Source organism: Balaenoptera physalus (genome assembly GCF_965194825.1).
Source record: "Balaenoptera physalus genome assembly, chromosome: 13".
NCBI lineage: Eukaryota > Metazoa > Chordata > Mammalia > Artiodactyla > Balaenopteridae > Balaenoptera > Balaenoptera physalus.
In genome coordinates this window covers 105,592,047-105,616,449 of record NC_138892.1, presented here as the reverse complement: position 1 = coordinate 105,616,449, position 24,403 = coordinate 105,592,047, and the positions used below count along the sequence as shown (strand labels likewise).

General features: G+C 52.1%; 2 protein-coding genes across 8 annotated transcripts in view; one reads left to right on the top strand and one right to left on the bottom strand.

The window, feature by feature from the left end:
- Positions 1–24,403, bottom strand: part of IQSEC3 (IQ motif and Sec7 domain ArfGEF 3) — a 100,115-nt gene that overhangs the window by 74,148 nt on the left and 1,564 nt on the right. The gene's annotated exons all lie outside the window — the stretch shown is intronic.
- The window catches only part of WASHC1 (WASH complex subunit 1), a 54,438-nt gene continuing 45,270 nt past the window's right edge, over positions 15,236–24,403 (top strand). For 2 of the 3 annotated variants that reach the window (XM_082422128.1, XM_082422127.1), the window contains exons 1-2: positions 15,236–15,457; positions 17,928–18,064. In XM_082422128.1, the coding sequence (XP_082278254.1) occupies positions 15,251–15,457; positions 17,928–18,064 (344 nt within the window). In that variant the 5' untranslated portion in view covers positions 15,236–15,250. The remainder of the gene's footprint in view (positions 15,458–17,927; positions 18,065–24,403) is intronic. The other variant, XM_082422129.1, reaches the window with a different exon arrangement.

Genomic DNA, 24,403 nt, shown 5'->3' with positions numbered 1-24,403 from the left:
CGTCTCTATTTAGTTTGAGACTCAGGATTCCACTGCTCGGCCATCAACACAGCGGAGTAGTTGAGAGGAGCTGATGAGGCGTGTGGTGACGCAGTGGGTGAAGTGGCGGAGGATGGAGGAGGGGACGCCCAGCAGGAGAATTGAGGAGGAAAAGCCAGGATCCCAGTGGGACAGCTTTGAAGGAGGACCCCCCTCCCCTTCACCAAGCTGAAGACAGCAGCTCTAACCCCCAGGCTCTGGAAGGAAACAGCCAGGGAACCTCTCCGACAGAGCAGTCTTGGGCTTCAGGAAAAGGGAGAAATCATAAAATCATTCCCAGCACCGTCCTCGCCCCGACCCATCCTGGTGCCACCGTCACCAGTGCCAGTAGAGCCTGGAGACTGGGCTCCTCCCACCTCCCCCTTTTCTTAACTTTCTCACCTCCTCCAGGAAGCCTTCTCTATCTAAACATGGTAATAGGAGGAAAAGATGACCTTATTTTCTCAGAAGTCACTCCTATTCGTGGCGGGTGGGAGAGGCTGAATAGTCACAACAACTCTGAGAAACAAGAACAAGTTATAAGACATACACTGTGTGCTTTCAAGACTTAAAATAAAGCTGCCCAAATTAAGAGAATTTGATGTTGGCATAAGGAGAGACATACAGATTGATTAAACCAAACAGAGAGGCTAGAAATAGATTCAAACATCAGTTGATTCTTGGTAAATTGATTTGTGGTAAAAGTACCAAGATAATTCAATGAGGGATACTAATTTTTTTAACAGATGGTGCTGAAACAATTGAATATCCGTATGCAAAAAATGGACTTCAATTCATAACTTGCACCATATATAAAAATTAATACAAAATAGATCATAGACCTAAAATTACAGATGAAAGTATGAGACTTCTCAAAGAAAACATAGGAGAAAATCTGTGACTTAGAGGACACGGAGATTTCCTAGATATGACACAAAAAGCACAAACCATAAAAGAAAAAAATTGATGAATTAGACTTCATCTAAATAAAAAGAGGGTTTCCTTGGTGGCGCAGTGGTTGAGAATCTGCCTGCCAATGCAGGGGCCACGGGTTCAATCCCTGGTCCAGGAAGACCCCACATGCTGTGGAACTAAGCCCATGTGCCACAATTGCTGAGCCCACGAGCCACAACTACTGAAGCCTGTGTGCCTAGATCCCATGCTCTGCAACAAGAGAAGCCACCGCAATGAGAAGCCCGCGCACCGCAACGAAGAGTAGCCCCCGCTTGCTGCAACTAAAGAAAGCCTGTGCCTAGCAATGAAGCCAAAAATAATAAATAAAATTTTTTTAAAAAAGTTATACATCCATGTAAGTGTTTGGGTTTGAATATTCATTTCTTGAGTTGTGTGACTAAAATTAGTGGTTCCCAGGACTTCCCTGGTGGTCCAGTGGTTAAGACTACTTGCTTCCAACGCAGGGGGCGTGGGTTCGATCCCTGGTCAGGGAACTGGGATCCCACATGCCATGAAGTGCGGCCAAAAAAAAAAAAGAGTGGTTCCCACTTTGTGAGCGTCTGTGCCCGGCCAGAGGAGTAGGAGTGTGATGGAGTTGGCCCAGAGTTAATTCAAGGAGGGCACAAATATATATGCATACCAAGCATTGTCAGTAAATTGAGTAAATGATGTATCGTGCACACATATGGACCATGTGTTCTAAAAAACATGTAGAGACAGTTATTACAAAAAAATTAAAGATTCATGTTTAAAAAAAAAAAACCAGCAACCCTAAATATCCATGGATAAACAAATGGTAGTATATCCATACAGTGGAATACTGTTCAGCAATGAAAAGGAACAAGCTTACTCATGTATGTACCAACGTGGATGAATTTCAAAAAAGCCTTATATTAAGTGAAGGATACTAGACACAAAAGTCCACACAGTGTATGAGTCCATTTGTATGAGACTCTAGAAAAGGCAAAACAATAGTGACAGAAAGCAGATCAGTTTCAGTGATACGGGAGGGGAGAGATTAAAGTGAAAAGGGAACGAGGGGTCATCGGGGTGATGGAAATGTTCCATAGCTTGAGAAGTAGCTACACAACTACAGACATTTGACAAAAATCATCAACCTACACGCTTAAAATGGGAGAATTTTAGTGTGTAATTGCACCTTAATATGGCTGATTTTTGTAAGACCAAAATATTTTCTCCCCCTTCTCACTTCTTGATACTTCATCAAGAGTCTTGAGAATAATTTCTAACTTCCCTCTTCCCATTGCCCCCGATCACCTAATTATTAACCCCCCTCCAAGCAGCAGGAAAAAACACCAACTTTTTCCTTTCCTTCCCTTCAACTGCTAGCTTGGATTTTCAGAGACCAGATGGCTCGTAACTGAGCCAGAGGAGTCCAGGAGGCCAGAAAGCAGGACAATGACAAAGTTGGGGGTGGGGTGGGTGAGCTGGGGAAACGCTGGCCCCAGGCCTGGGGCTGAGGGTTCCAGGAAGGGCAGAAGCAACAGTGTGGAGCTGGTGGTGGAGACCCAGCCCCCTCTCCACACCGCTGGCCCGGGGGAAGGTCAAGTCGCTGTAAACAAGGCTCTTATCCCTGTCCTGTTTATCTCACTGAGTTATGGGGATTTGGTAAGACTTTGAATGTGAAACCGCCTTGGGAGAAACCTAATAAGCCCTGCACAGATGCACAATCTTATAATGACTATTACTGATATCAGTCTGAGCCAACGAGGGACTCCGCAGCCGCAGCTCTGCTGCCATCAGAGACATACCAGGCGCCATCCCCCCTCCCTCCTCCCGGCCCCCCCACCTCCTCCTGCAGGCCCCGGAGCGCAGAGGAAGGGGTGGGCTTCCTTTGCCCCTTGGTGCCATCTGCAACTGCACAGTCCTCCTCAGAAAGCTTTGGAAAGGTCTTAATAAGGCAAGTGATGACGGATGTCCCAGCAGCCAGGGGCAAAAAGCTACAGAAATGTCACCCTGGTCAGGTAGGCCCGCGGGCTCCAGTGTTCTGCCCCGAGCCTGACGAAGGCTGAAAGCTCGGATGGGCGTCCCTCTCACCAGGCTTTGCTTCTCCTTCCTTCTCTGCTCAGTCTCCTTTGGGGGAGCTTTAAAGGTCATCAAGTCCACATCCCCGCCAAGGAATAGGGGTTACAGAGTCTGGGAAAAGAGCTGCCTGCCTCTCCTTTTCAGAGAGGTTTCCCCTGAAAACACGCTGCTGGCTCTTTGAACGTTCATATGAACAAGTCTGGTCTTGCAGAAACGCTGTGCTTCTCTCCTGTGCCCTGAGGAGCCCCACCGGCTGCCCCAGGGCCCACCCCGAGATCAGGAGGCAAGTGGGGAAGGCAGGGCTTGGACCTTCCACTTCAACCAGTGCAGCTCCGATTTGGTCTGATTATGTGTTAGAGACGCCCATTGGGTTTGATTTGGGGGCTGGGGGAATAAGTTTTCTTGTTTTAAAAAACAACTGGGGGCTTCCCTGGTGGCGCAGTGGTTGAGAATCTGCCTGCTAATGCAGGGGACACGGGTTCGAGCCCTGGTCTGGGAAGATCCCACATGCCACGGAGCAACTGGGCCCGTGAGCCACAATTACTGAGCCTGTGCGCCTGGAGCCTGTGCTCCGCAACACGAGAGGCCGCGATAGTGAGAGGCCCGCGCGCCGCGATGAAGAGTAGCCCCCGCTCGCCGCAACTGGAGAAAGCCCTCGCACAGAAACGAAGACCCAACACAGCCAAAAATAAATAAATAAATAAATTAAAAAATAATAATAATAAAATAAAATTAAAAAAAAAAAAAAAAAACAACAACTGGGAGGGACTTCCCTGGTGGCGCAGTGGTTAAGAATCCGCCTGCCAATGCAGGGGGCACGGGTTCGAGCCCTGGTCCGGGAAGATCCCACATGCCGCGGAGCAATTAAGCCCATGTGCCACAACTACTGAGCCCGCGAGCCACAACTACTGAGCCCGCGAGCTCCGCAACAACAGAAGCCACCGCAATGAGAAGCCCGCGCACAACAAAGAGTAGCCCCCGCTCACTGCAACTAGAGAAAGCCCACGCACAGCAACGAAGACCCAACGCAGCCAAAAATAAATTTATTTAAAAAACAACAACTGGGAAAGTATTCTTCTAAGCAAAAGCCCTCCTCCGGCGATTGATTACTAAGGCTGCTCCATCTCTCCGATCGATTGCGGTGGTCTTGGAGAGGAGCTGCTGGCCGCGCCCCCAGCGGTGGCCCGCCCCGCCCTCCTGTTCTCACTGCCTGGAGCCAGACTCCTTGCGTCATCCTGCCTAACTCCTCGGTACAGCCTTGCCTCGGTTTCCTCATCTATAAACGGGGTTAACAATAGAACTTCTCTAAAGCGTTTTGAGGGTGAAATGAGTTAAGACACGCAAAGCACTTACAATAGGACTTGGCACACAGTAAGTGCTTAATAAGTGTCAGCTGTTTTTTTTTCCTTTTTTAAAAATATTTATTTATTTTGGTTGTGCCGGGTCTTAGTTGCGGCATGCAGGATCCTTTTTAGTTGCGGCATGCGGACTCCTAGTTTCGGCATGCATGCGGGATCTAGTTCCCTGACCAGGGATGGAACCCGGGCCCCCTGCATTGGGAGCGTGGAGTCTTATCCACTGGACCGCCAGGGAAGTCCCGGTGTCAGCTGTGATTAGTGTCCCCCTTCTGCCACCCTTGCCTCTCTCCCTTCCATCTCAGGAGAGGGGTGCGCCCTCCTCTCCAAGCCCCATCATCAGGCCCTCTCCTCCCCCGCTGGTCTTCAGTGCTGTCGCTGGCACAGGCTTTTGCTCATCAAATCTCTCATCCTAGACACACTATTTTTCCCTACAACTGCCTCCCCCCCACCTTCTGCTTGCAGGTGCTTCCTTTCACCTTGATCTCCTGCCAACCTGCTGGCACGCGGCTCCTCCCCGGAGCCCTAACAGAGCTTTCCCCAGGGAGCCCCCCAGGGAGTCCCCCAGCAATCCGGTTGCCAATCCAGCCGGACCTTCTCAGTTCCTCATTGACTCGACTTTTCCCAGCCCAGCCTTCCTTCTTGAAGCACCCCAGCCCCTGGCTTCCGGGGAAGTGGTCTGCCCGGTGGGTTTCGTGGTGGTCGGAGGAACCCTGCGGGGAGGAGTCCGTGGCGAGGAGAGGGGCCAACGCCACGAGCAGCTGGCCAGGCCGTGCTCGTGAACATCCTGCACGTGAACTTCCCGGTGCAGTCAGGCCCGGCCAGCCACCGCGATGCGCAGAAGAGCCGCCCCGGCAAGCGACTTCTGCGCAGACGGATGCTGTTCTGCTTGCCGACCCGGGGTGGTTTTCGGACACCAGGTCTTGGGCTGGTTCCTAACAGCTCTCACCTGTGGACTGTGGGCGTTTCCCTCCTCACTAGGCTGTAAGCCCCTTCAGGGAGAGACCAGTCTCTGAATCTGATTTCAGTGGAATGACTACAGCTCTTCCACACCCAGTACCCCTGCCAGGTGGACACTCTCACGGCCCTTACTCACATGGCACAGACGAGGGGCCTCTGCGGAGAGAGAGGAAGCGGCTTGGACTCACTTATGTGCGGGTTTTGCAAATTTTCCACCCAATTCAAACTACAAACAGCGACCCCGTCTCCTTTTCACATTTCCTGAAGAGGGCATCAAGGCATCCCATCCCCAACAGGAAAACCGTCTCTCGTCCTCACTCAGAGTCGCCCATGGAGCCCAGAAGACAGCGGACGCTCCACAACGGCCGGCCTGTCTGTCTACGCAGCGTGTCCACACTGCCTGCCAGGAACCCACGGCCACACACACAACACGACAGACTGGAGAGGCAGAGATGCTGCCCCCCATTTCACAGGTAAGGCAGAGGCCTGGGCCCAGCCCCAGGGTATACTGCTGCCACAGCAGAGGCTGGGGCATGCGGTGGACCAAACAGGAAGCCTGAGTGCCTTTGAATTAGCTAAACGAGAAAATGTTCAGCTCACAGCCCACCGTCGTAGTAACTAGAGGTCACTCCATTCTTGAACGAGATGCTCTATTTCCCAATCAAACGGCAAACTCCACATCTTGGGTGTCTGCCTCCCCATCCCATGCACCGGGCTGGCCACTGATTACCTGTTCGATGTTTGCTGGGCTGAGGGCAGAGTCTGCCTGGGTCTAGTGCATTCTTGTTTTTTTTTTTCAATTATGCAACACAGCGTTATCAACTATGCCTTACACCAGCTCCTCAGACCTTATTCATCTCACAGCTGAAAGTTTGTACCCTTTCACCAGCCTCTCACTATTTCTCCCATCCCACCCCAAGTCCCTGGCAACCACTTTTCTACATTCTGTTTCTATGAGTTTGACTTTTTTTTCTTTGTAAGAGTCACATACAAGTAATACCATGCAGTATTTGTCTTTCTCTATATGGCTTATTTCATTAGCATAATGCCCTCAAGTCCGTCCATGTTGTCACAAAAGGCAGGATTTCCTTCTTTCTCATGGCTGAATAATATTCCACTGTGTGGAATATATATATATATCTCACATCTTCTTTATCCATTCATCCATTGATGGACATTTAGGTTGTTTCCATAACTTGGCTATTGTAAATAGTGCTGCAATGAACATGGGAGGGCAGATATCTCTTCCAGATCCTGTTTTCGCTTCCTTTGGATAAATACTCCAAAGTAGAATTACTCGATCATATGGTAGCTGTATCTTTAATTTTCTGAGGAACCTCCGTACTGTTCTCCATAGTGGCTGCACCAATTTACCTTCCCACCAACAGTGCACAAGGGTTCCCTTTTCTCCACACCCTCACCAGCACTTATTTCTTGTCCTATTGATGAAGACCATTTTAACAGGTGTGAGGAGGCATCTCATTGTGGTTTTGATGTGCATTTCCCTGATGATCAGTGATGTTGAGCATCTTCTCATGTGTCTATTGGTCTGTTTGTCTTCTTTGGGAAAATGTCTATTCAGGTCTTCTGCCCTTTTTTTTTTTTTCTTTTGGTGCATCGGGTCTTAGTTGTGGCACCCGGGATCTTTGCTGAGGCACGTGGGATCATTTTATCATTGTGGCGCGTGGGCTCTTTATCGCGGCGTGCGGGCTTCTCTCTAGTTGTGGCACGCGGGTTCCAGAGTGCGTGGGCTCTGTAGTTTGCGGCACGCAGCCTCTCTAGTTGAGGCGCGCGAGCTCAGTAGTTGTGTCAGGTGGGCTTAGTTGCCCCGCAGCATGTGGGATCTTAGTTCCCCGACCAGGGGTCAAACCCGCATCCCCTGCATTGGAAGGCGAATTCTTTACCACTGGACCACCAGGGAAGCCCCTTCTGCCCGTTTTTTAATCAGATTGTGTATTTTTTGCTATTGGGTTGTATGAGTTCTTTACATATTTTGAATATTAACCTCTTATCAGTATATGATTTGCAAATATTTTCTCCCATTCGGAATGTTGCCTTTTCATTTTGTTGATGGTTTCCATGCTGTGCAGAAGCTTTTTAGTTTCATAGCCTCCCACTTGTTTCTTTTTGCTTTTGTGGCCAGTGTGTTCCTTATCATACTTGGCACCGTGCTGGACACACAAGGCTGCCGTCTCTTCCCTTCAGTCCACCACCTCACTGTTTATACAGCATCTTCTCATACATCTTTTAATCTTTGTACATGGGTTAGATCTAGTTATTCCTGTTTGCAGATAAGGAACAGAGAAGTGATCTGGTTTTCCCAAGGTCACACAGCTGGTTAGGGGTGGAACCAGCACTGAGCCAAGTTCCTCTCATCCTAGGAGTGCGCCCACGGGGCAGCCAGGAAGCCACGGACGCTCTGGGGCGGAATCCACCGAGGCCCCTTCTCCAACTGCAGGGGGATGGCTCGGTTCCCGAAGAGCCCGCAAGCTGTAGGTTTGGGAACAGCAGCATTCGATCCCTGCCTCCCCACTGGCGTGGCTGTGGACACCCCAAACCTATGCACGCACAATCCTGCACACACATGTGATGGATGCACATGCACTCACTCTTCGCTGTGTAGACACACACATGCACATATACATATTTTCACATGCAACCCTGCAGGTGCAGATGCATGCACACACGTGCGCGTGCGCGCACACACACACACACACACACACACGCAGAGGACTGAGACCAGGGATGTTTCATCCCTTACATGAACCCTCCTTGAACCCTGCTGACCACGTGGGCCATGGAGGGATACGATGTCCTGTGGGGACTTGCAAATCATCCATCCATGGCTACACGTGGGTGACACTCTGCCTGTCCTCTAGCCCAGTCCTCACGGCAAGACAGAGATGAGTGGGCCAAAGGCCCACAGCATGAACAACTGTCACATGGATGTGTCATGTGGGGCCACCAGCCTCTGTGTCCCTGAACACTGAGCCAAGTTCCCAATCAGGCCTTGACTTGGGAGGCACTTCCCCAACGCAGGGGACTCCCCTAGGGTGGGGATAGCTACATCAGGGTGTACGAGGCTAAAGCTTGTGTGTGAATCGTGAAGACACCACTGTAGCTGTGTGACCTCGGTGGGTCACCTTAACCTTTCTGGGCCTCACTTATCACATCTGTGAAATGGGGATAATAATACCTTCCCATTAGGATTGTATGGAGAAAATGAGATTAGAAGACGTACATATATGCCTAGCGCACAGCAGAAATTAGTACGTGGATGTTGAAAGAAAGACTGAATAAATAAGTGAAGATCAAATGGTTGCGGGTTGCACTGCGGGGCTCTCTCTGCAAGCTGCTCTCCCTTTTCTGCCCCTTGAGCCCCCTGACTTTCCTGCAGGGGTGGATCACATTGCTCCCTGCTCAAAACCGCCACCCAAACAACTTCCACCCCACAAACCCCTCTGAAGGACCCCTCCAACCCTCTCTCTCTCTCTCCTTCTCTCTCTCTCCACCTTTCCCTCCTATTCTTTGAACATGTGTTTCTTCCAGCCCCAGGGCATTTGCACAGAATGTTTTTTCCCTCAGGTCTTCCCATGACTCTGTCCTTCACTTTATTTCCCTGCTCAAATGTCACCGCCTAAGTGAGGTTTTGTCCCAGTCACCCCCTTATTTCTCCTTATAGTCCTTATGAGTGTATATACACACGAGTTACTTTCCTGGTTTAACATCTGTCTTCTCCTCTCGCATGTGAGCTCCATGATGGCCGAGTCTTTGTCTGACTTGTTTGCTGTGAATCCCCAGCACCTACAGCAGAGCCTGAAATGCAGTAGGTACTCAATGACTACTTGTTAAATGGAGGTACAGATAGGACTCCGGCCCTTGAGGAGCCTAAATAAACTTTCCATCCCTAAATAACAATAATACGCTCAGCTTCCCTCTCTCCACATTCCTTTCTCCTGTACAGCTCAGCTCATCACCTCAACATATTTTCATTTTTTCCCCAGCCCCCAGCTAGCCGATTCAGGCTGATCTATTCTGATGGTTCTTGAGTGGGGAGCTGCATCGGAATCCTGAGAGCTTCCTTTAGAGTAGACTTGGCTGCCCTCCTTCCCCTAACCTCCTCCTGAACGACAGTCTCCAGGGCGGAGGCCATTTGGATGCATGTTCCTGCAATCGTTCCTGCAATCGTCTGCAGGAGGAGAGAGGCTGAGAGCAATGACGCCAGAATCACACCCCCGGGTTTGAATCTGGACGCTGCCTCTTGGTGGTTGCTTGAACGAGGTGGGGGGCGGCAGCGGTTCCTGACCCTCTTGTGCCTCACCCCCCAACTGTAGAAGTTATTGAGACAGAGTGTCATACAGAGTGAAGTAAGTCAGAAAGAGAAAAACAAATATCGTATATTAACGCATGTATGTGGAATCTGAAAAATTGGTATAGACGACCTTATTTACAAAGCAGAAATAGAGACACAGACATAGGGAACAAACACATGGATACCAAGGGGGAAAGGGGCAGGGTGGGATGAATTGGGAGATTGGGATTGACATATATCTATTGGTACTATGTATAAAACAGGTAACTCATGAGAACCTACTGTATAGCCCAGGGAACTCTACTCAGTGCTCTGTGGTGACCTAAACAAGAAGGAAATCCAAAAAAGAGGGGGTATATGTATACGTAGAACTGATTCACTTTGCTGTACAGTATAAACTAACACAATATTGTAAAGCAACTATACTCCAATAAAAATTTAAAAAAAAAAGAAGTTATTGAGACATATATTGAGATAAAGTTTGTAAGGCACTTAACACAACGCCCAGCCCACAGTGAGTGCAAGATAAAAAATTAGCTTTCATTAAATTATTATTCCTTTCCTCCAGGCAGTGAGGCCGTGTTCCTTAGCCTCCCTGCAGTGTCCAGCATAGGGCCTCTCCTGTGGACGGCCAGTCCCCGCAGTTGGCTGAGACAAACATGCCACCATTGCTCCCACCTTCAAGAACAATCTTCTGTCTTGAACCCTCTTCCCCCTCCAGGAACCACCCCATTTCTTTACTCTTCTTTCTAGCAAAATTCACCGAAGAGTTTTCTATACTCACTTTCTGCAGTCCCTCCCATTCTGTCATCTTCTAAACTTCCTTTTAAATTTATTTATTTATTTATTTTGGCTGTGTTGGGTCTTCGTTTCTGTGCGAGGGCTTTCTCTAGTTGCGGCGAGCGGGGGCCACTCTTCATCGCGGTGCGCGGGCCTCTCACTATCGCGGCCTCTCTTGTTGCGGAGCACAGGCTCCAGACGCGCAGGCTCAGTAGTTGTGGCTCACGGGCCCAGTTGCTCCGCAGCATGTGGGATCTTCCCAGACCAGGGCTCGAACCCGTGTCCCCTGCATTGGCAGGCAGACTCTCAACCACTGCGCCACCAGGGAAGCCCTAAATTTCCTTTTAGAGAAATTTCAAACATACATTTCTGCCAGTCTTCTACCCCCATCTTTTTTGCTAGAGTATTTTAAAGCGTACCCCAGAAATAATACCATTTCACCCAGAATGTATCTCTAAACAGGTAAGAACTTTGAAAAGATATCACAGTATCATTATTATAGCTAACTAAAGTAACAATACTTCCAATATCTGTGTTCGAATTTCCCTGATGGCCTTAAACATGTCTTGTTACAGTTGCTTCATCTGAATTAGGACCTAGTCAAGGTCCACTCTTTACCCTGGGTTGATTTGTCTAAATCTCTTTTCCCTTCTCTCTTAAACCCACACCAAACAAGCTTCCGCCCTGCCCCTTGCTCTACCCAAGCTGTGCTTTTCAGGGTCACCAATGACCTCCGCGCTGCACAATGGACTCTCCTCCCTGCTCGCCCCCTCCGGGAGGTGACTCTGCTCCCGCCGTCCTCGCTGAGACCCCTCTTCGCTGGGACACCTCGTGCTTCTGCAGCTGTTCTGCCGCTACCTCTTTGGCTCTGTGTCTCAGCTCCCATCCCCACCTCTTGACACCGGCGCGCTCCAAGGCTCCATACCGGCCCTCTGTGGTCTTCTTTTCTCACTCGGTGGTGGCGTCATCCAGCCTTGAGGCTTTAAAAGCCCTCCCAGATTTTTATCTCCAGTCCATCCAAAGGCCTGCCAATCCTCTCCAGTGCACGTCTCACAGGCATCCCCAACTTCGCGTGGCTAAAACTCGACCCCCTCCGATGTCCCCGTCTCATCCTTCCGGTAACTTCAGTCCAAACTCTTGGACTCATCCTCAACTCCCCTTCCTCTCATACCCACGTTAATCCCACAGGAAGTCCTGTGGTTTGATTGCTTATCCCCACTTGCTGCCATGGCCTCTCGTCCAAGCTACTTCCGTCTCGTACCTGGACTTCGCAACCACTTCCTACCTTATCTCCCTGCTTCCGGCTGGCTTTCTTCTTCCTCAAGTCTATTCTCAACCCAAGCTCAACCCAGCAGCCGAGGTCCCTTTGAAGCATTCTCTGCTTAAAACCATCCACTGGCTCCCAGTTTTTCTTAACGTGGAAGGCAAACTCTTCACAATAGGTTCCAAGGCCCTATCAGTGTTTCTCAACAAGAAACGCTGGCATTTGGGGCAGGAAGATTCTTCCTCGTGGGGATGGTCCTGAGCACTAGAGGGTGTTTGCTGTAGCCTTTGCCTACTAAATGCCAGCAGAGCAGTGCTTTCCCCCGCTTAACCCTGCCAGCCACTGCGACAGCTAAAATGTCCCCACGCATTTCCAAACACTGCCTGGTGGATTTGGAAATACCAGATGAGAACCTCTTACAAGATCTGCTGCAGCCCTGCACGCTCCCACCCTCCCTCCACCCACCAAAGTCTCTGACTCACCTCAGACCACTCTCCCTGCGCTCCCTCTGCCCCTGTCTTACCTGAACAACTAGACAGGCTCCCTCACTCACCTCTGTGCTGCGCCTGCCTCGGCCAGGAAAGCTTCTCCCCCAGATGGCACAGAACCCCTCTTCCAGGGCATTTCTCAGGTGCTGCCTTAGCTCTCCAGGAGGCCTGCCCAGGGCACCCTGTCTGAAATTGCAAATCCCTTTATTCCCAGGCCCCCTTGCTCTGTTTTATTTCTCCCCAGAGCACTTATCCCATCAGATGTACTCTATGTTTTCATTCTTAAACTTGTTTATTTTTTGTCTATAAGCTTCCTGAAGGGATGTGGGGTTTTTTGCTCACTGCTGTACCCTGGTACCTGGCACAGTAAGTGTCACACAGCAGATAATCGATAAATATTTGTTAAGTGAAAGAAAGAATACAGATGCCGTAAGCATATACTTATGGAGAGAAGAAAACAAGCACTTTTAAGCCACAGGAATGAAGAATTAATTTCATCGTTGGCAAGGACTGGAGTGTGCTCAGCCCGGGGTGGGAAGTAGGGGAAGAGGCGATGAGAAACTCCGTTTACTAGATCAGTTAAGGAAGACTTCCTGAAGGAGGTGGGGCTGTAGGACTCACTTTCAGCTCATTTTGAACCAAATTATAATATCCTGGGAGCGCCCCCAGCCCTGAGGACTGCAGACAACTCTTCCAAGCTGGAAGGGTGGTGAAGCGTTTTCAGGTAGGGAAGCCCGCTCCCTTAATCTTATTTCTACCGCAATTTACCAATGTCTGTAGGAGGCTCCAGCAGCAGGTCCGAAGCTGGAGGGCCAAGTTCAAATGGAGCCCCTGGATAATGTCTGCCTACCCATCCACCACCCACCCCACCCTCAGAAAAGCCCACCCCAAATGATTACACAGAGGCAGGCTACCCAGAGCTTGCCTTCTACACGTTCAGCAGGCGAGAAGAAAGGACCTAGATTCACAGCCACACAATGGAATACTTTACAGCTATTGAAAGGAATGAGACAGCTCTTTTTATACTGAATATGGAAGGATCACCAGGATAGATTATTATTAGGGGGAAAAAAAAACACAAGGTGCAGAATAGCATATAGTATACTACCATTTGTGTAAAAAGAAACATACACATATCTCAACAAGTATATATATATATATATATATATATATTTGCTTGAATATACATACACTATCCCTGGAAGGATGCACAAGAAATTTCTAACAGTAGTTGCTGGGGACAGCGGATGGGGGTAGGGTTGGGGGTGAGTGGGTGGGAAACAAGGGCAGGGAGACACTTTTCACTGAAAACACTTGCATCTTCCAAATTTTGGACTATGTCGAAGTATTACCTGTTTGAAAAGAGTAAATTAACTTTTAAAAAGAACACAACCAGATTAACAAAATGAAAACCAACAGAGCCATGTGAAAAGTTCAGCTCTTTGGGTGTTAGAATGAAAGCCACTTGCAGAGAAGTACAGGTGGCCAGAAGTGGAAGGACAGCAGAGAGCCCAGGGACTTTCATTGACCTCGTTTGACAGGTCCCATCTGTGTGGCCCTGGGCCGAGAAAGCCAGTGGGTTCCTAGGTGCCATCCAGAGCCAGGCAGGGTCCAGAACCTGCAAGGTTGGGGGGAGGGGGGAGGGGGGAGGGGGAAGGGGGAGGGAGGGACTCCCCTTGCCCCCGCTGGCCGGGCCACACCTCCTGGGCCACAGGGCTGTCTCCAGCTCCTGTGTTCTGGGAGCTAGAAGCCAGTGACCAGGTGGGCAGAGACACCACCAGACCCACGTGGAGCAGAAAGTGTAGGTGTCAGTGTGCTCACTGGAAAGAAAAGGAGAAAGAAAAGGAGGCGGCTGGAGGGAGCGGTTCAGAAGGCCAGGGAGGGGGACTGACCGTCTTCAAATATTTGAGAGGCTGTCAGGGAGGGAAGGAGGAGCCGTGTTCGGGGCCCTCGGGAAGCCTCTACCTTCAAAAATCACTTTCTGGCCCAGTTCCTGCCAGAGGGGTCCCCAAATAACTGCTGTCCTTCGAGTTCCCACTGCGCCAGGCGCCTGGGTTGCTCGGTGCTTCATTGGCATCAACTCTGAATTTTCACAGCGGTCCTGGGAGGTTATCACTAATCCTAGCCCCATTTTACAGACAAGGAAGCCAAGGCTGTCATTGCTGAGGATCACAGTTAGTACATGACCGAGTCAGGGTTCAAACCCCAGGCCACCATCTGAACTACTATGGTTATCACAGGCTGGGCCAGAACTCGAAGACTTTTGTACAAAATACAAATATAGACATGGAAGGCTAAGCCGGAGCTGGGATTCTCTGGCCAAGGTGACTCGGGTACAAGGAAGGCTAGGGAGGTGGATGCTCGGTAGAACCGGCCCTCCCTGACACCACCCTGATCCCGAACCTCTGAGCCGCCCCCGCGGCTTCCCCCAGGAAGGAGATGGCCCTCCCCCCAGCCCGGGCAGTGGCCCACGGAGGCCGGGACAGCAGCGCACGTCCCGCCCGGAGCGTCCGCACCCTCGGGCAGCGGCCCGGCCTGTCGGGTCTGGGGCGGGGTCGCAGCCCGGAAGCTCCTCCCCCGGGAGGCGCGCGGCTGGGATGCTCCCAGACGACGTGGGCGGGCGGCTCGCCAGGCTAGGGGGCAGGGCCACGGGGTGGGGGGAGGGGAGCAGCGCACCCGCGAGACGCGCCCCTCCCCAGCCCCACGGGGCCCGGGCGCGCGGTGGGGGGATGGGGGGCAGCGGCCGCGCTTCCCGGGCGCGTGACTCAGCAGCCGCCACGCCGGGATGGGCGCCGGGCGCGCGGCTTCCGGGCGCCGGGCTGGGGGCTGGCTCTGCCGCCCCCCGCTGGGAAGCGCCGAGGGGCGCGTGGGCGGGTAGATTCCGCGCCGCCCGCCGGCCGCTCGCCAGGCCGCCCACGCAGCCGCGAGCCCAGCCCGGCCCGGCGGGTCCGCCCTCGCGGAGCCCCTGGGATGCGCCGCCCGCGGAAGGGCTTCCCCAGGCTCCGGGCGAGTGGGGGGGGCGGTAAGGAGGGGGCTGCATCCTTAGCGCTCCCCTCCAGCTGTTGACGCGCGAATGTCCAGAGGGGGCCCCGTGGAAATTCCTGGGAGTCTGGAGCCGGAAGCCCCGGCAAAATTCACCCCGCCCTCCCCGACCTGCGGGGCCTGGCCGCCCTACACCCGGCCCCAGGGTCTGTCTCCTTTGTTTTCTCGAAATGGAGAGTGGATTCTGAGCTCCCTTCCTAAGGCTCTTACCATTTGGAAGTCACTTTGCCCATCTAAGGTAAGTGCTTTCTGCTGCAGCAGCCTCTGAACAGCCCTGCTTTGCCACAGACTCAGTGAACTGAGGGCAGAGAGGGGCCCAAAGGTGGGCAAAGACTTATTGTCCCCGTTGGGCAGAGGGGACACCAAGGCCCAGCGAAGGGGGAGCGGTTTGCTGCAAGCTCACACTTGGGGTCTGTGAGGGTGGGCACAGCAATCGAACTCGGGAGTCCTGGCTTCTGGGCTCAGTCTAGCTTCTGGCCTCCCTCCCCACCCCGATCCAGTGCTGTGCACTGCCTCTGGAACTGCCTCTGGAACTCCCTTTGGCCCTCCCCCATGGGCTCTTACGAGTTAAGTAGCTCCAGGAATGTCCAAGATGCCCAACCAGCCGGTTTGGAAGCACCAGGGCGTCTCCGTTTGTAAAGACCAGGCTGTGCACTGGAAACGCTGAAACTAGACATAGGCAAGAGATTCCCAACTGCTCTGCAGAGTTTTTGTTGCTGTTTTAAATAATCATTGTGTTGGATTGATGTGTTGAATGAAAATTGTGGTAGTTTGGAATCATTTATCACAGAAGAAATGGTGGAATTCCCTTGCCTCTCTGCTGGGATGGGGAGTGCATTCCTGATTGGAGGCAGGGGGACAGCTGGTTTGACCTGACTTGTCCAGCCCAGAGAGGTCATGGGCGCCCGTCCCTGGCCACAGCTAGGCCAAGTCAGGTGCAGGGAAGATCACGCTGCAGCTTGGCATGCATCTTGCTGCTGCTGACCTGAGCTTCCAAACACAGTGCGTCACTAGACCCCCAGATGTCTCGCCCCTACGCCGCCCACCGTCCGGGCAGCCTTTTTCCCAGGAGCTCACAGCCTCCAGAGAGGCCAGGTCTCCTTCACGCTCGAGGCAGAGTGAGGGGTAGAAAACGGGGCGTGGAGGCACTGTAGACTCGCCCCATTTTACAGACGGGAGGACCTGGCTGGCCAGAAGAGAGAAGCAAGCACGCAGAGAAAAGGAGAAGGAACCCAGAGTCCTGACAGGGTGACAGGCCCCGGGGGTGGGGGACAGGGAGAAGGCCTGTGCTGTGCGGTGGGGTCCTTGCCCCTTTCCCCCAGCCCAAGTCAGGAAGACGCTCACCCACGCTCAGACGCACCCCCTCAGTCCCACAAACGCAGCCACGCCAGACTCACATCCACTCACCTCCCGGCAGGGTCCTAACGTCTCCCTGACCAGCGCTGACACCACTGCCTGGCAGAGAAAGAGGAGAGGCCTGGAGCCGGATGCGGCTTCCTGTTGCTTCTCCCAGGCCAGAGTGGGACCCCAGAATCGAGCTCTCCTTTGTCTCTTTCTACCCGGAGACATGGCCACGATTCCGGCTTCCTTTCCCTCCCATCCTCATAGGTCCATTTCCCATTTCTGGTTCAACCTGCTGACGGGCCGTGTGTGTGGGTGTCTGAGGTGAAACACTCCAAGGGCTTTCTCATGCTTCATTCTTTTGTTTGGCTGTGCCGCGGCATGCGGGATCTTCGTTCCCCAGCCAGGGATCGAACCTGCACCTCCTGCAGTGGAAGTGCGGAGTCTTAACCACTGGACCGCCAGGGAGGTCCCTCGTGCTTCATTCTTAATGCAGCTTCCCAGGCTGAAGACTGGACTGGGCAGAGGCTGGGGGCAGAGCGGGAGGAGGGCTCCCCATGCTCACGGGTAGAATTGAGGTGGGATCTGTTAGCTGCGAGGGGCACCCAGGTCCCCCTCACTCCCCAGATGGCCTTAAGAGCTAAGCCTCTGATCCAGCATCTCCCAGGTGCTCAGCTGCAGAAACTGTGCTCGTGGGCCAGGGCACAACCCACCCCCTGGTGGGGCTCCCTCCAGCTGAGACCTTCTTCAGCCCTGACTCCATACCCCCTCCCTCCACTCAAGGGTGGATGGGCCTGCCTGTGCCTAACGCACTGAGAGTTTATTCCTTCCAGCATTACTCAACACACACCTACTAGGTGTTGAGCTGGCCTCCATCCCCCATACCATTCATCCCCACCATGACAAACCCCAATAGAGCTGTGTGAAATTTTGCCATCCAAAAAATTATTTTAAGAGCCTAGAAAGGATCAAAAGTGCTTACCAAGCACCAGGATGCTCCTTAAATTCCTGCGTTATGACTTTTACACATGAAGCTCCTTGGGGAAGTATTCCGTCTCCAGCACAGATAATTACTTTTCCAAGACAAGCCGGTGTGGGAGTGAGTGCCCTGCGTCCCTGCCCTTTGCTTACCAGGCCCAGGCAAGGCAGTGCTAATTCTCTGCAAAATGCAGTGGAGGTGAAGACCATTTAGACTCTCCACAGCGTCCCCCGTGAGCCCTTCAATGCCTTACGAGCCTCCTGCCCTGGCCGCTAGGCATTCTCCTCCCTTATCAAACCCGCCCTTCAGAAACTGCTCAGATAAACTCTTTCATGCTGAAGTGCAACAGTCTAATAGAGCCAAATGTGTTGTTTTTCTCCTGTCCTAGGAGAATTTGCATTTTAACGAGGGGGATAACCTTGAAGTACCCAAAGAAATCTCTACTTGTGGAATTGCTGGCATAGGCGAGATATTCTGGAAGGCAGAGAGACCTCCGTGGAATGCCCGAAGCCCCCATAACTCGCGGTAAGTCTGGCCATGCACACCCACGGAGCAGTCCTGACTGGTCCTCTCGGTCCCTCACTATATTGACGGGAGTACTGGATGAAGAGTTTAGAGAAGCTGAGTTCTAAACCTAGTTCGGCCACTAACCAGTTTGGAAGCACTAGTCACTTCTGTCTCGGACCATAGTTTTCTCATTTGCCAAATGAGAATTTCGGTCCAAATGACCTAACAGGACCTTTCCAGCTCTGATATTCACCTGACTCCCCAGAGGGGCTGGGAGACCCTGGTCCAGCTCCTAAGACCCTCCGGCCCCTGCAGCTGTGGCCCGGAGGAAATGACCTGCCACCATACAGCGTGAGGGTGTGGGGCAGGGGGGCACTCTCTGGACTTGGACAGGCCTGCAGGCCCCCTGTCCACAGAGCCCGGGCCCCAGCTGGCGAGGAAAGGGAGCGCTCAGCACAGCCCGGACATCGGCAGTGCAGAGTTACATAACCCTCCAGATGGGATATTCCAAACAGCAACAGCACGACAGCCTTTGCCCCACGCCGTGCCTCAACACACACACACACACACACACACACACACACACACACACACACACACACACACACACACACACACACACACAGCCACGACCACCTTGCCACCTTTTCTGTTTGTTTTGGTTTTCTAGAAGGTATTTCATCTAACAGAGTCCTTACGAGAAGAAACTCCTTTACTCTCTGGGCTTGACCAGAAAAAGCAGAGTCCCCCTCTGGCCACCCTCCCCCCCAGCCTCCACCAGAACCCCACGTCGGGTCAGGCCTCCCCGTTTCTCGGCCCCTGCCTGCTGTTCTGTCTCACTTTCTGACCTCAGAGTCCTGCAAAGTGCGGTTCTGCCTTCTCCCTTCCATTCCCGGGATGGAAGAATTTGGAGCAATAGATTCAGCTTTCGTTCCAGCAAAGGGGAGGCAATCTCCTGGCTCAGACTCCAGTCCCCCACTCTCCACTTTTGTCCTTGTCACGTCTGCGTACTAGATGAGACTGTAGTTTCCCCATTTAGAAAATGGATGAGGTCATTCTCATCCCCATAGGGTGTTGGGTGGTAGCTCAGATCCCTTCAGTGTCCTTAAGAGAAGTGCAAACAATCTGAAAATGCAACTGAAGAAATTTAGGTTGGGCTTAAGGAAGCATTTCCCAGCTCTACAGTTGTGGGACCTCATTGTAGATCACTAAGGGATGGTGATTTGTCCTGCCTAGCTGCATTTTAAGGCAAGCGCCCATTCACATATCTGGAATAGCTTGGGTGCACACTGTCCAGAGGTAGGGGAGTGGTTGAGGAAAGGTCACTGTAGAAAGGTGGCCTGGAAGAATTCCTGAAGGAATCCTGAACCTGGATTCTCCTCGATAGCTATGGTCTAACTCTGGATGAGCCTTGGGCCTTGGTTTCTTTATCCGTAGAAATGTTACAATATATTGAGCACTTACTTTGTGCCTGAAACAGTAAAAAAAAAAAAACTATCTAATTTTAAAATTTAACAACAACCCTTTAAAGTAGATATTATTCTTCATATCATAAATGAAAAAACCAAGGCTCAAAGAAGGTACACCGTGAATGTAAGGTGTCCCAGCTGGTAGGTGGTAGAGCAGGATTCATACCCAGGTATGCCTACCTCCAAAGCCCGCGTGAAAACAAAAAACCCTTTGCAGCCTGTGTGGGAACCCGCGCTTTGTGCTTTTCCAGAAGCAGAGGAGGAAGGCGCTGCAGTGGCCCAAGCCTCGGAGGTCCTGCCAGATGGCCTTGCATTTGGGGATCTGCCAGGTGCAATGAAAGCATCCCCAGGACCTCTTACTAAGAAACCCCTTACATGGGACTTCAATCTAGGATCCAAGCCTCTTTCCAGACCAGGGTCCAGCTGCTTGTCCTGGCTCTCCCCACTTTTTCATGTCACCCTCCCTTTCATTCACTCTCCGCCCCAGACCTGACCCCCATCTGCCGTTTTTCATAAGTGACCTTTGAAACTCAGGCCGCATAGATATTTGCTGAATCAGCAGGACCAACTGCTGCTCCTCCCGCTGGGTTTCAGGCCAAGAGGAAGACGCGCCAAATGCCTGTGCAAGGGCCTCTGGTGTTGCCTGTGTGGGTCCAGGAAGGGCTCCGGGTAGGAAGGAGATGGCGGTGGAGCAAGGCACACGGGCTGCTGAGCAGCAGGGAGGCCGTCGGGTTTTCCTGAGACCGGGGTGACTGGTTTCTTTTTGGATGAGAGGGAGGGAAGAACGGTGGTCCAGGCCCTCGGAGAGGCAGGGGACAGCAGATCGTCACAAGTGCCTGCTCCGTACCAGCTGCTGAGTGAGCAAAAGACACTGAACACCCTCCTGTCAGTGAGCCTTCATTCGGCCCCCTTTTCCAGGTGAGCAGCCAGAAGTTCTCTCCTCGCTGAGATAGAAAAGAGACGGGGGACAGAGGGCAAGGGAGCAAGGCGGTAACGTCGCTTCCTCAGCAAGAAGGGCTTTTGGCCGCAAGGCAGAAAGGACCCCGGGCACCGAGATCTCCTTCCCACGTTGATGGGTTTAGCCTGGTCGGGGGAGGCATGATGGGGGCAGGGGCTGTAGGTCAGAGGGTGGGATTGTAAGCACGTGTAGCACAGACATCTCTGTGGATCGACTCCTCCCGGCTCCGTCCCCCTTCCAACTCTCCTTGGCTCTCGCTATTCCTGACATAAGCCCTTGACGCCAACCAAGGAACCCTTCTCTCTGGGCTCTGAACATGCTTTGTACGCTCACCCTCTTAACCCCATTCTGTCCTGATAGAGGATGGCTCTGGGCACCTGCAGTCGGCTTCCACTTATTTAGATGTTTCTAGATCTGTGTCTCGAGTGTGTTGAGCAAGGACTGTCGGCGTCTTTCCTGTCTTTTCGCAGCACAGAGTGCAGGATTTTGAACGGACCGGATGATTGATACAGTAGAGTTGACTGACAGACAGACTGTCATACTCTCTTAATAGCTCCCAGGAGGGGCCCGTCTTGGCTGTCTGCCACCTCCAGGCAGACAACCCTGACTCAGTAGGAGCAGAGATGCCGGCTCCAATCAGCATCTCAGACAACAGGCTAAAAAGCACATCCAGTGGTCTTCCAGCTGTGCCCCGGCCTCCAGGTAGCATGAGACCGTGGTGCTCAAAAGATGACTCAAGATTTAGTTTATGCTTAGGATGGGAGCAGAGAGGAGGAGACTTCCCTACGCAGCTTAAATGGAAGCAAAGGATGGAAGGAAGAAAATACAGGAGAGGGAACATTTGAGAGGAGGGGAAGAAGGGTAAGAACAAAGAAAGGAAAAGGACAAGGGGGAAAGTAGGGAGGAAGAGGAGGGGTATAAAAAAAGACAAGGGAGGAAGAGGAGAACACAGGAGCTATTCGGACTTCATGGTCCCTTGGAGGTAGGGAGCCCAGGGTAGGTGCTGAATTTGAATTATAAGGCAAGAATCTTTGCCACCCTCCAATAATCCTCTGCCCGTGGGCTTGGGGACTTGGGCAAACCCTGGGATCCACTGGCTCTAAATGCACGGCTGGGTGGGTGGACCAACATGTGCTCAGACAGAGAAGTTGTGGCCACACTGAAGGCAGGAGCTTCAGGTCGGGTCATGTGCTTCCATGACGTGGAGGGGATTTTGCCAGGTCAAGCTGAGGCTCTGGCTCCAGCCAGGAAAGGGATAATCAATTCTGTAGATGCTGTGAGCCTTGATTAAAAAAATAAAGAGGAGGAAGCTAGATTGCTGCTCTCATTAAGAGGCAAAGGCAGTGGGGGCTGGAGTTTAGCAAGAGCCAGGAAGCAGCAGAAAAAGAATTTTAACCCCTCCGGTGTCGTTCTTTCGTGATGTCTTTGAGCTCACCCACACCCACGTTGTTGCTTCCTTGGCCTGACCTCCAAGGCCATCACCTTCGTAGCTCCCTCAGCTGAAGGAGGGAGAGAGGCCAGGTTGCATGTTAATGCAGATCTGATGACAATTCAACAGTCTATTATTTCCCAGCCCCAGGGTGCCCAGGGCTCCTGCCTCTCCTGGATTTGGGGAGGAAGATGAGTTCTGGGGCTAAGAGATGAGCTGTGCGGTGAGATAATGCACCTCACGCTGCCTGGCCCCGGGTAGCCCTCACCCACCCCTCAGCAACCTCACCAGAGCTGCATTCTCAGCCTAATGAGTCCAGAGAAGGGGAAGTAAGAAGAAATGAGAACGGATTTCAGCAAAATTATGACCCAGGGACCCCCTCCGCCGGCTCTTCCTCCTACGTCAGCATGCCCAGTGGAGAACTGATTCATCAGGGAGATCCCCAGGAGAGGCCCCAGGGAGAGGGCTGCTGGCTCAGCTCTCCCTCTCCCCATGTCACCCGATCCATGGAGAGGTGCCCCTGCCGGCTGCCTGCATCTAGCCCTACACCACTGAGAGGCTGGGCAGAGGAGGACAAGACATGCAAAATTGGGGTCGTGGGTGGAGAGCAGGGTGGGGCTAAACATGTAGTCAGCAAAGATGATTCCTTCCTGAGATTCTGCGGGGTTGGGGGGGAAACTTGGATTGAAGTTAAGCAAAACAGTGGGAAGAAATGGGTGATCCAAAGGGCATTCAGTCTGCCTAGATGTCCGTGATTTCCCATGCGAGCGGGGAGGGAGCTGCAGGAAGAGGGAGGAGGCATGCGTGTGCGTGTCTGAACTCTCTAAGTCTCTGGGTGTCCAGGCTTGGGGAGCAGGGGGGAAAAGCTGGAGGATCTGGAGAAAGGAAGGAGTTACTGCTGGTTTTAACCTCTCGGTGCCTGGCACAACTTCCCGAGTGAAAGATTTACAAAACTTCCACTCTCTTCCACCATTTCAACTACTTATTTTTGTTCTGCTCCCTTGGGAAGCAAAAGCAGGACAAGGGAGAAGGAGAGATGAGGACACGACGGTTTCTCTCCAGTTTTGACATGTGAGGATGGGTAGGAATCCAGGTGATTCCTAAAATCCCTGGATTCCCAGCAAGAGCACCTGAGCAGGAGAGTTTGGGCTCTTTAAGCCACCTTGGGGGCCACAGCAAAGTCCTTATCCAAGAAAAATGACCTTTCCTCAACCGGTCTTGCCTACACAGTCCCCTGAAGAGATGCAAAGAGTGTGGGGATGTGGTGGAAGAGGAGGGAGACACCAAAGGACATGAGGAGCGGAATCAGGTGAAGAACCACAATTCCCAGGAAGCTGTGGCTGTCCCCCGGGAAATGGAATGGGATAGCTGCCCGTATTTGGGGAAAAAGCCACATAGTATCTTGGATTTTTTTTTTCTTTTTTTTTTTTGCCTTTTGCCTTTTGCCTTTTGCCTTTTGCCTCTTGCTGAGCCATGAGCGCTGAGGGAAAACTGACTTTCTGCTTTTTCTGCCAGATAAGGAAAGAAAACCGTGAAACTGAAGGAAGGGCAAATGGGCCACTGAGGAAGGTAGGAAGGAAAACCACATCTTCTTGGGACTTGCATCAAATGCTGCGGGATCATCCTGGGTCCTCTGCCTAAGGACCCAAAGTTCTGGTCAAATCTACCCTGTGTCCTGACCCGACCTGTCTAACTCTGCAGTAGATGTGAGGAGAAAATGAGTCTGCATCAAATCTTCACAAGTAGCCCTAGACTAAAGCACGCCAAGGCTGCTGAAGATGATTCTTGGCTCTCCACCCTTCCCACCCCCGCCCCCAACTCCCTCAGCATCCCCATCGTCAGGGTCAGGTGCTGACTAGGTTCTGATTTCCCGTGAGGTGTTCTTCTATCACCTGTCTAATCAGAGAAGGGAAGCTGACGTGGTCACAGCGTTCCCAATACAGAGGAGAGAATATTCCAATCCTCTTTCATTTCTTCTCCCCGTATCTCTAGTTCATGGACGTTGGGCATAAAGAAAGAGCTTGAAGTCCTAGAGTTTCTCATCAGGGGCTAATGAGCATATTTCTCTCTGGACCTACCATGGGATTCCAGTCATCACCAAATAACCAGGGGGAAGCAAGGTTTGCAGTCACCAGCCACGAAAGAGTTTTAAACAGGAATTCCATCCAAATGCCATCTCCGTAAGCCAACTGTCTCTCTCATCATTATCCCCTTTCCACGATTGCTAACACCCTGCACAGAAATCCTCCTTGAGTCAGAGGAAAAAGCTATAACCAGACTGAATCCTGACACTGTAAAGGGATCCTCTGTGGGCCTGGTGGGTTGTTACCTTGCACCCCTCCGGGTCTGTGGGCATTCGGAAGAAAGGTGCCCACTCAGGTCAGAGCAGAGTAAGCTTCGCCAAATGAGCCGCTCCTGGCTTGGACTCCCACTGCATCAGTGAAAGAGCCACCTCGTTCCTCTGGGAAACGCTTTCTTCCACCCTTCCTCTTCCTCTGTCT